The sequence below is a fragment of the Tamandua tetradactyla genome, chromosome 18, assembly GCF_023851605.1.
Source record: "Tamandua tetradactyla isolate mTamTet1 chromosome 18, mTamTet1.pri, whole genome shotgun sequence".
NCBI classification, from domain to species: domain Eukaryota; kingdom Metazoa; phylum Chordata; class Mammalia; order Pilosa; family Myrmecophagidae; genus Tamandua; species Tamandua tetradactyla.
Window position 1 is genome coordinate 59,623,139 of NC_135344.1, and position 12,199 is coordinate 59,635,337.

The 12,199-nt window shown below is 40.2% G+C and overlaps 1 protein-coding gene across 2 annotated transcripts in view; it reads right to left on the reverse strand.

The window, feature by feature from the left end:
* LAMA3 (laminin subunit alpha 3) overlaps positions 1-12,199 on the reverse strand; it is a 318,755-nt gene that overhangs the window by 173,562 nt on the left and 132,994 nt on the right. For both annotated transcript variants that reach the window (XM_077135789.1, XM_077135788.1), the window contains exon 13: positions 1,754-1,891. In XM_077135789.1, the coding sequence (XP_076991904.1) occupies positions 1,754-1,891 (138 nt within the window). The remainder of the gene's footprint in view (positions 1-1,753; positions 1,892-12,199) is intronic.

Genomic DNA, 12,199 nt, shown 5'->3' on the forward strand with positions numbered 1-12,199 from the left:
AGGAGACTAGGGAAAGGAGAATCTAAAATTTGGAGCATCTTTAATATTGTCCAGAAGAGGGCAATATGATACCAAGAGATTTTTTTAATGTACATTGAAAATGCTACTCAGTTTGGAACTCTTTATAAACCCCCATTTTTCCTACCTGTATTAAAATTATTTCTTATGTAATTAGTTTGGTTCCTGCTCAATAAATATATCACATGCCTAACAAAATCTCTTCAATAAATTGGGATCTTAGAATGAGTCAGTATTATTATTATACAGTGTTAAAAATGAAAAAGGTTGGCTAAAACCTATTCTGAGTCTGGTTCCTCAAGTCATTTAAATGAATCTTTAATACAATCTTGTTTTCTTTCATTCTGCTTCCTAGCCTTTTTTTTCTTGGTCTTAATTGTCTTTTTGTCTCTGAGCTTCCCCTTGGTGCTTTTCTTTCTCTCTCTCTCTTCTTTTTTTTGGATGCTGCTTCTATCCCTCGCATTTTTTCGTAATGCCCAACACTACTTTCCTGCTCTTTGCGGTTTTCCAACCTGGCCATGCCCTAGCCTTCCTTTCCTTAGGTCCAAAAAATCTTACTATCCAGCACTTAAAATTGCTGCATCTACTCAGCTTCTTGGCTAGACAGTCAGTTCTTCCTTCCACTCCTGGCCTCCTCACAGAGGTGAGAAGACCCACCCCAAGGCATCCTTGAATTCTGCAGACTTTCAGACCTTCTTCAAGGCTAGCAGACCCCGACTGCTGGCTACAATTTCAACCATCCAGAACAACTGGTCTCTTGAGACTGGTTGACAGGGTTCTGGGCAATCAAGCTTAAGCTGTGGCCCTGTCTTCAGACTGCTCTGCATACAAGGGTGGAATGTTTTCAGGAGCAGAAAAGGTTCTAAGAAAACTACACACTCCTGATGGAACATGCGGTACTGTTTTCTGCCAACACACCTTCTCAACAGAGAAAGAGTCCTCTGAAATCAATAACTGGGACCTACATACCAGTAGAGGCCACGCACACCAGAAAGCACAAAGAGATTTCATGGGCATATTGTGTGTGCAACCCCTCTGCCAGAGAATGTGGCAGGGCCTCCATTTCTCATTTTAAGGGAGGAATAAATCCTCACAATGGTCCAAAATTGTACATTTGGTTTCCGTCTTCTTCTTGGTCCTCTCTTTCCAAGCTGAACAGACTCAATTTCATCCCATGCCCCTTTCCCTAACATCTGTGCTAATGTGTGGTACTATAATACTCTGGGAGCATAGTTGTCAGAAAGGCAAGAAAAGAAAACAGAAGACCTGCCCAGCTAGCAACCAGGGGCCCATATAAATTCCCTGCAGTGGATGACCGAGTCACCAATACCAGTGCCGCAAGTTAGTAAGAAAACAGATGGTGAAATGCCTTAGAAGGGATTGGGGGTGGGAAGACAATGGAGGGTTGGTTTAGCTGGAAAAGTCATTTTATCCACACTGCTGTATACAGAATTTCCCTATGAATCAAGAAACCCAATGTACAGCACATGGGGATGAAATTTTTTAGTTTGTGTTAGTAGTAATAATTTCTGGATTCCTTTGGGATGCAGAGAGCTGCATTTCTGATACATGCATGTTAGGTGGACTTGAGTCAGGGAAGGAGCCAGGCACATGAGGGGAAATGAATAGGTGTGATTAGGGAGGGTCTGCAGGGGGTTTGCAGGCTTCTTCGGGAAGCCTGAGTGCACACACTCCCCAGAGGAGATACCCTCCAGTACAGTAATGTCTTCCCTACCTTGGCAGTAGGGGAAATCATTGGTTCCTGAGAGACACCTGTCACACTGCTGTCCCGTAAACCCTGGCCGGCATTCACACTGTCCAGTCTCTGGGCTGCAGGGCGTCTCGTAGGAGCCAAGGGTTGAACACTGGCAGGCTGGATGAAAAGAGCTCAGTCAGACTCCAGGTGCTATGCAGAGGAGGCACAATAGCATCCTGGACAACAGCATGGGGGGCAGACAGAGACAGACCCAGATACACATTCCGGCTCCACCTCTTATCAGCTCAAGTCACTCACCTGCTCTAAGCCTCACTTCTCCCTTCTGTATATGGGGATAATATTAGCATAAACTTACCAAGCTTGTTGTGAGTACTAAATGAGACAATACTTGAAAGAGCTAGGGACAATGTCTGTCCCATAATGAGCACTCAATAATGCTAGTTTTTAAAATAAATTTAGTTTAAATGCTAGTGATCAATGAAAGCAAGGGATAAGGGGTATGGTAGGGATAATCTTTTTTTTTTCTTTCCTGTGTTCATTTTATTTCTTTTTCTATTGTCCTTTTTATTTCTTTTTCTGAATGTTCTAAGAAATGATGAATATGCAACTAAGTGATGATATTGTGAATTACTGATTGTTGTTTTATTTTTTTTTAATTAATAAATAAATTTAAAAAAAATAATGCTAGTTTTTAGTGCTATGGTTAATTTAATATCCAGCAAGATGGGCTTGAGTCCTGGCCCATGGACCCTCCAGGGCTTTAGGGTGCCTCTTGCTTACAAAAGTTGGTGCTCCTGGGAGAGGGATTGAGGGAACAGGTAGTGGGGGCACCTGGCTCACTGGAGAGGCCACTTAAATTCAATACCCTCCACTGGGGAGCACATGCAAGCTATTCCAGGACAGATAGGCTTACAGCTATCCCCCATTTTTCCCTGTCAACTCTCTGCAAACCTATTTCCTCAAGGTCTATTGTAGTTGAACAATCATGAAAGAAGCTATGAGAGTGATGGAAAAATCATCCCAGTTTCCTTTGCCCCACCTCAAACTCTTCCCATCGCCTTTGGCTAAGGAGATAATAAACAGATTCTGCCCACCCCCTTCTCCACTTCCCTTCCCACTGAGTCAGGCTCCCACCAGTCTCTGTGTAGTCAGTCAAACTACTAAGGAGAGTTACCCAGCATCACTCCCATTTTGCACTTCAAGGACCCTGCTTCTGGGGAGGGTTTCACATTTTAAGAACTGGAAGGAATTGGAGAGTTTGGGTCATCAAATGCCATTGTTAAACAGTGAAGTTCAGAAGACATTTCTAAGGCCATCTAATAAGTCCATCGCAATGGGCTGCTGTCTCTGGAGCCAGATGCATCTGGATTCAAGAACCAGCTATGCCACTTAACAGTTGTAGAATTGTGGACAAGTTGCCTAGCCTCTTTAAGCTTGTTTCCTCTTCTATAAATTGGTACTGACTCAGGAGGTTATCTGAGAGTCACCAGTGATAAGGCATGAAACATGGCAGAGGCAGAGCTCAAAAAGGGCTTGTTCTTGTTCACACTGTTATTGTGATGACCCAAGTCCCCCTGTGCTTGGAGAAATGTTCTTTGCACCATCCTGCTAATGGCAATCAATGGACTAGTATTTTGACTTCCAAATTTATATTCAGAGTATGCAATATAAAAAATATGGCATTGTTTGCAAGGTCTCAAAAATGCCTCTAATTCGGGCCTTGAGAGAAAAAACTTCCACAAAATAAAGCACCAATGCTAGTGATTCATTTACAAGTGTCCTTAGGATCCCCAAGCCTTGCAGTACTGAGCTCCCCTGGCACTAAGACCATGCTGCCTTTTATTCTCTTTGCCAAGACTCAGTCCAGCCTCAAGTGTGGTTGGTTACTCTGAAAGTGCTTTCTAGCAATAGCAATAATGGTAGAGTTTGCCTAAGTTGTCACCAGACTCACAAAATCACAAACCTTTGCAGATGGAAGGAAACTTAGCTAGTTTTCTCATCTACAAATTACCTGGGATTCCAATGGAACCTGTGTCTTGCAAAGACAGAAACCCAGTTAGTTAGAGACAGGTCCAGAGAATTTACAGCCTTTAAACCTCCTATTTCACATGCATTCATCCAGCAAACATTAAGTGAAGATCTACTGTGTACATGGCATTGTAGGTAGGGATTGGGTAGAGGGAAATGTGAAAAATACATATTGCCTGACCGAAAGGAGCCATAAAATGCAGAACAGAATTACTGGCATATTATGAAGTACCTCCTCTCACAAAGAAACTAAATATTAAGAGAGATTAAGAAACATGCATAATAATGCCATGAGCTACTGGTAGACAATTGGAAAAGAACTCAGACACCTAATGCTGTCAGGGTTAGTGAGCTTTTATGGCCTCATGGGCCCTCCAGTCCTGTCTGCAGAGATCAAATCCTTTGCTGGAGGCAGACTTCTAAGGCAATGTTCCTGGGCTCTTTCTGCTATTTCTGCCCTAAAGGAAACTGAAGGCAGAGAGAACCATGAGGCACTCAGGGGAGCTGGGGGTATGGCTGTGGAAGCCAGAAGGGCACTGGCTGCCACTCTGCTCAGCATAACATGGGTGGCAATGATGCTAGCTGTGGGGTGCAGAGGTATTGTCCAGGAGCCACGGGAGTTGCAGTTACAACCTGGGGGTGAAAACTAAGACCCAACCTTAAAAACACAAATATTTTTGAAAATTGAAAGTTACTCTATCTGCCATCACTCTTCTCCTTTCAACTCAACTGTCAGTGAAAGCTGCCAAATCCCAAACCAAAGCCCCAGTATTGGCAGTCCTTCCCTCACTCTTGGAAATACTATAAGGTGTAACAAATTTTTAAATTCTGCTCTTTGTTTTGGTCCAGGTCCTTTGTTGCTTCTGGAGTATTTGCTTCTTCCCTCCTACTCCCCATTGTTTCAGCTTTAAGACACTTGTACTTCCAAGGAGTATAAAAAGTGATAAAGTTCTGGAAAGAGGGTGCTTATCTGTCATGCTCTCTAACGTCCTCCAGCATCAACTATAGTCCTGGTCCATAGTATACGCTAAATAGATATTTGATGAAAGAATGAGCAACTATTGAAAACCTACAGGGTCCAGCCCTGTATGGGTAGTTGATATACATTATCTCTCTAAATCATGCAACATCACTATGAGACAGGTATTACTAAGAGTAATATCATTCTCTTTTCCTTCAATAAATGACTCATAGAGCAATGTGACACTATATAGACATGTAAATAATAAGTCAAATAGTGCTCCTTATCATTTAAAGTATGCTTTTATCATCTGTGATTTTGAAGCATTTCCTTCTTTGGAAAAGCAAGCTGGCACCTTCTTGAGTTAAAGCTATAAAGTCATCAGTCATAATACTTAATCCATTTCCCTGGATAACTGTACAAAATGTAAATTAATTCTATGTAAAATCCTAAGCCTCCTTCCAACAAACAACTTCAATGTTCTTCTAAACAAAAAATGAATTATAAAGTGCAGGGCCAGTCCAAAGCAAAATTGCAGAGAACTTGTCCTCAGATGGCTCCCCAGTACACCCTTGTGACCTTTCCCAGGAGCTTCCCACACCAGAGACCTTTCCTAGGACGACTCCTCATTACCTAACTGGAATTGTCCTCTTCCCTTGACTAGTTTGCCTGAGTCATGAGATTAGATTAACAGGTAGAAATAAGTTAATCTCTCACTATCAACCTATTTATAGGAGTTTCCTAAGGAAAGAACTATCAGCATAATTCAAAGACTACACCAAACTCTAATGGGAGCTGTTTTGGGCCCTGAGACAGGTCCATGATGTTCCAGTTTGGGGACAGTTGTACTTCCATGTACCTTCAATCCAGTCATGAAAGACCATTGTTTCCACATTCCCACCCTCTCTTCTCTGTTCTAAAGGCTAACTAGTTGTTGGCTGCAAATGGCACCCAAAAAAGGAAGGGGAGGGGAAACAAGGAGAAGAGGAAAAAAGAGGATGAGAAAAAGGAAATAGAACAGAAGAGGAGTAAAAGGAAGAGAGGAAAGCAGGAATGAGAGAGAGGAAAGAGAAGAGAAGAGGAGGAAAAGAAAGGGATAAGTGAGGGGAGAAAGAGAAAGAAGAAAAGGGAAGAGTACTGATCCCCTCCCTCCCCAAATAACCACATTAAACAAGTGAGTTATATTCTGTGGCTGCAGAAAAGAGTTGAACTAAATATAGATATAAATCTTAAACACATAAAGATAATTCCCCATTCCAGTCTCCCATCTATGCTTTGATTTACATGTATAAGAAAGAAAACTATAAGGCAGTGGAGTGAGTCAAAATCAAAATGAGAAGAATATGTCATTGTACTTAGAGAAATTTGGAGTACATAAGTAATTTAACACAAAACATAAATCCAGGGTTACAGTCGGCACAAGCAATTTAGAAGGGTTTTTTAAACCCCAAAGAGCAAAGCAATGATAACTTCATTTGGCTAGAGTATACTGAGCCATCTAACGTTGCCTTTGGAGTCATGTTGATTGCATTCTAAAATTCAATGGGCCAAGCAACCGACCTTCTCTCAAAAAAGATCACAAAGCTATTAGAAAAAGGTGAGCACAAGAGAAGGGAGACCATCACAGCAGAAAGTTGGATTATCCCAAAGTCTTCCTGGAACCTGATGATTCAAATCTGAGATCATAAGCAGCAGAGTACACCTCTACACCACACCAGGAATAAGGCAGACCATGCATTTCCTATAAAACTCAAAGTTAAGCAATACCAGGCTTCTCTACAGCTGTATAGCATTAATAAAGTCTGGTAAGGTAGGACTTGGGCTGAACTGCTTCACTCTGCTTGAATTCCCTCAGCCTCCCTGAAGGCTTTAATAATGTTTTCTCTCCCCTCACCCACTTCTTTTGGATGGTGCTGAGGAACAAGTGGAAAATAAAAAGGGGGAATGGAATTAAAGCATAATATTTACCTGCCCCCCTTTTCCCTCACAACGTGAGCATTTCTCTCTGCACTTGAGCTACAAGTTGGAACTACAGACAAAACTGGCTGAGGCTGAGCACAAACAGCCTCAGGCTGGAGTCTCAAAAGCATCTGCCAGTTCTCCTCCAGCCCCTCTCTCAAGCAGCAGTCAGCATGTCTTGCCACTCCTATTTTTCCTTGCTCTTTGTGTCTGGCCAATGAAGCCAGATGGCTTTGGTAGACCTTTGGAAGCAGAGAAATGAACGGGAGGAACTAAACATAACAAAAACATAAATGAGAAGATGAATCTTTAAAAAAGAAAATTATGACTCAATCTTTAAAAGAGCATGTGGCATGATCTTCATGCACTACAGCTTATTAAAGAGCTTTTCATATCAGATAAAATCTTCTTATGCAGAAAAACACTACAGTTAAACCTCAGCAGTTTGCCTAGTCTCTCATAGGATTAGCCACATTAGGGAGCCAGTTTTCTCAGAGACTGGTGTATTTTACCGACACAATATTTCCACTCCATTTTGGTTAGGGTACCCTGACTTTGCCAGAGGAGAACTGTTCTTCACCCTTGATTCATTTAGTGCTATTCAGACGGTATTGACTCTATCCACAGTCCATGCATGTGGGGAGACTCAGGCTTGGCCAAACAAAGCAGTGAATTCCATGGTCACAGTGATTGAGTCAGGAATGGGCCCATGATCCAGATGTACTCTGGGGGAAAGCATACTCTTTTCACCTAGACTTGAAGCTAGAAGGATGTAAGTCAAAGAGCTGTTGGGGACCATCTTGCCACCACATGAGGTCTAAGAATGAAGCCAACATAGAGAAGAACAGAGATGAAAGATGAAGAAAAACACATCCTGCCATCACTTTTCAAGCCCCTCGCTCAATCTGCTCCTGAAGCCAAATGTGCATAGACCATTACAGTTGATAATGTCTCTGCCTTTAACCAGTTTAGGCCAAGTTTTCTGACATACGCAACTGTCTTAACTGACTCTTTAATCCTCAAAATGTTTTCATTTTAACCACATAAAATAGTACTTTTACTAAAATGCACGATATACTTCCCAACCTCCTTAAAAAGGTATATTAAACTTAATTAACCAATTCTTAATGACTCAGATCCATCATTATAATGCTAACTCACACGTTCTATAGTGATACTCTCAGTCCCTCCTGAGTTTGGTAAGATTATTGCCCTTCATTAAATAGTCCCAAATTCTATACTACTTAGGTGTCAGGTCTGCTTTTCTGTTTCCTCTCTTGTGTTAGTGTGTTGCCTTAGCACAGTCTCTCTCCACTTCTTCTAATATTTATGCTTCTAATTTGCCATGGGTTTTGGCTTGGAAAACAAACTACCAAACTTAATACAATTAAAAAAATGATAGGCTGAGTAGGGTGAGAGAGGAGCTGTGGGATTCTTTTAGTAGGAAAATGCATGGATATTATTGCACATCTTTTTTGACTTTGCAAAGGCCAGGAAATCTTGGCTCTCACTGTTGCTTCAGATCTCGAGGTTGCCAAATAACCAAATTCTAGCTAGATGGAATAATACTCTGCTTAAGTTCAAAGAATTACAGCATACATTTAAAAACAGTGATTTATTAAGAGGAAAAATCATTAGGATTTGGAGCTTATTACAAAGATCTACACTGCAATAAGCATGGTACAAAAAAATGACCAGTGTTCCTAGAAATAAATCAGAATTATGGAGTCCCTTTAAGGAAACTGTGGTAAATTCAGCTACCCAGAGATGCAATTCATGTTACGCAACTAGTACACTGAACAAGCACAACTCCTGATGTGAAATAAATCCCATGCACTTTTACACTTTTTTTAGTTAGGATGATCATCCCCTGAACATGGATATAAACACTAGTAACTCCAAGGGCTTTTTAGGACACTCTTTGTTAAGACTTTATGTTGAAACCCTGTTTAAGATCAAATTTCCCCTCCCTTGGCTCAGGCTTGATTCAGGCCAAAAGCCAGCAATGGGAAAGTGAGGTGGTGGTGATGGTGGGATTGGGTCTTCCTTCTCTACTACTGGCTTCAATTTCACAGCTGCCCTCCAGTTTGGGGGCAGAGGAAGAAGTAAGGGGAAAGGATTGTTCCTGGAGCAGCACAGCAATAAGTTGATCCCATTCTCTGGGGCCTGGCAAGGCCTGAAGGTTTGATGCTGACTCTTCTACCAAGGGTACTTCCCTGCTGGGTACCCTCTCTTGCCACTCCCTCGACCAGTAATAGATGCCTCTCTATTCCTTCTTCAGTCCATAACTTCCTCAGCCCCAGGACATCCTCTTTGGAGATCTCTTGGCACCTCTAGGTGGACCTACCAGACTAGATTCAAGAAACTTCATCCAGATTGACCCACACCTGGGCATGGGAAACACCCCATATCCCTTGCTCCAACACATTCTAAGTCCAAGTCTTTCACAGCACAGTAATAACCTCCCTGCTTTGTCACCAATCAAGAGTCACCTTAACTCTCATCCTCTGGGTTTTCTGAGCTGAAGGTTGGCCTCAGGCACCTCTATCATTCTACGGGCATCCTATGAAAGCCTCCCCTTGTCTCTTGGAGAGGGGAAAGAGATACACAGCAGTTTTCTCCAGAGATATCCACCTCTCTCCTCCACTTTCCTGACATTTCCTTTAAAAAATCTGCAATTGATATCTTGGCTTGGAATCAATCACATTTTAGGGCCAATACTTCAATTTCAACATTTTCAAAAAGACTGACATGGGTGGGTTTTTAAATATTGCCTTTGTATGTGCTTTTAAATTCAAGAAAATTTTTTTTGATATTCATATTGAGAACCTAAGATGATTCTCATTTGAAAGAGCAACACATGAAAAGAAGATAATCATACAAATTTTCAAAATTCCAATTATCTTGTTATTTCCCCCCCATGAAGAATCCTAAGCTCAACCTACTTATCAAATTAATCAAATCTAAGCGTTGTAAAAGGTAACTGTGACATAAGTGAAAATCCTTGTTCTGAGGAAATGTACATAGAAATATTATGTGTTCAAGTACCATGACATATAAACCTACTCTCATATGTTAGAAAATAGATAGATAGATAGACAGAGAGACAGATAAATGGATAGACAGAATGATATAGCAAATGTACAAAAACGTTAAAATTAGTGGATCAGGGTATCTGGGTAGGGGGAGGTATACTGGAGTTCTCTGGGTGAGTTTTGTATCATCGTTGCAACTGTCCTTTAAGTTTGAAAGTATTTCAAAATAAAAAGTTTAAGAACAAAAACAGTAAGTGTATCTGCCCGTACATTTCTATGCAGCTTGTTGGTAAAGTCAGACTAGTGCTCCCATACTGCAGAGTCAGAGGTGAAAAAATGATAGCACACTGAAATGTATGCCCACTTTTCCCTTGTTGGGTTTAAGGCAAAAGAGCAAATATAAGATTGTAGATTAAAGATAAAATGGGATATGCATCTTTAAATTAGTTTCTTATGGTTATCTCTTTGGCGCCAACTCCTCACAGAAAACGTGGAAAAGAAAAGTCAGAATGGTTTCTTATTCCTTCAACAGATCCAGAAAGGAGTATCCAGTGAGTACACGGGTATGGTGAACATTGATTGATCAAATTATTGCTGCTGTCTATTGAGCAACAGTTTCCAGATGAGAGAGAGATAGTAAATCCCCTCAAATGCTCTATGACTTCAGGATATAACTGCTTCAAAGCCTAAAGCCACAGGACCAAAGTGCAGAATAAAAGAAAAGCACAAACTACTCAGAAGCACAGACAAAATCTCCAGAATCATTTAACACAGTAGCTTTCAACCTCTTGAGCAGCATCCACAGTAAGAAATACATTTTATTTTGCAATGTAATATACCCACAGATATATGAATACATACATAAATACACTACATATATGCGTGTATATATACACACATAGAAGGATACATGATCGATACAGAGGTAGATAAAGAAGTTTAGAGAGATATTTATTCAAAAATAAGTAACTATAAAGAACTTCATAAAACATTTTTTACCACTACTACTTGTGATGCATTCTAATCATTTCTAGTCTATTCAATTTCACGTTAATGGTGGTCTAAAACCACAAAGTTGATTTATCCATCCACTAATGAATTTGTAGTTCGAAAAACTCAGCCTTGGAAGCATAATCCTCATGCTTCTTCATATCCTGGGACTACTATGTGTTTTAAAGAAAAAAATATAATTCCTGCAGAGCATCACCTAGGAATAAAGAAACAGGGGTGCTGCTCATCATCCTGCAGCTCTCTAGCTTTTACTTATTGTCCTGAGTCTGAGGATTCCTATAAATCAGGTGTCTGTCATCTCAATCTCTTTTTACTCTAAAGTACTAATGCATATTGTCTTATCACTGCTGTAGAAGAAATCATAAGAGATGCAGGTCAAAATTAGAGAGAGATAAGGGTGATGTGTGCCTAAAGAGGAAATGCCCTGCCTTCATGTACTGGGTTTTTGCCCCTTCTGCTTTATCTTTAAAAAAAAAAACAAACATGTTTACTGATAAATAACTGACATACCATACAGTTCATCATTGAAAGTGTAAATTCCATGTTTTCTCATTTATTCACATGATCGGCAACCATCACGACAATATAACTTTAGAACATTTTCTTCCCCCAAAAAGAAATTACAACCCATTAGGAGTTAATATTATATGGACTCAAATTACTATTTGGTATCTCTTGCTTTCAGCATGAAGAGCTTCCTTTAATATCTCTTGTAAGTTTGTCTGCTAAGAATGAATTATCTCAGTTTTTGTTCATCTGGGAATGTGTTGATTTTGCCTTCAGTTTGAAGGATAATTTTGCTGGATGTAAGATTCTTGTTTGTCAATGTTTTACTTTCAGCACTTTGAATATGAAGTCACACTGTTCTCCGGCCTCCACTGTTTCTGCTGATAATTCAATGATTAATCTTACTGAGGTCCCTTGTACATGACGGGTCATTTTCTTTTACTGCTTTCAAGATTTTCTCCTTATCTCTGTCTTCTGTCATTTTAACTGTGATGTGTCTGGTGTGGACCTCTTGGAATTTAACTGTTTGGAATTCACTGAACTTTTCAGGTTTAGACTGTTTTTTCACCAAATTGGGGAAGATTTCAGCCATTATTTCTTTGTGTATTTCTTCTGTTCTTTCTCTCCTTTTCTTCTGGTGTGCTACATTTCTCTGAGGTATCCTCCACTTCTCTGAGGTGCCCCACGTTTTTCTGTGACTGTTCATTTGATCTTTTTGTTCAATATTTAAGTTCAATGATTTTTTTCTTCTCCCTATTCAAATTTACTGTTTAGCCTCTCCAGTGCATTTTTCATTTCAGTTAATATGTTTTCTAATTGAGAATTTCCATTTGGCTGTTTTTAATATTTCCAATTTGATGATATTCTATATTTAATAAGACATTGTTAGCAGACCTTTCTTTAATTCACCAAGCATGGTTTCCTTTAGCTCTCTGTTCCTATTTATAAAAACTGCTGGGAGGT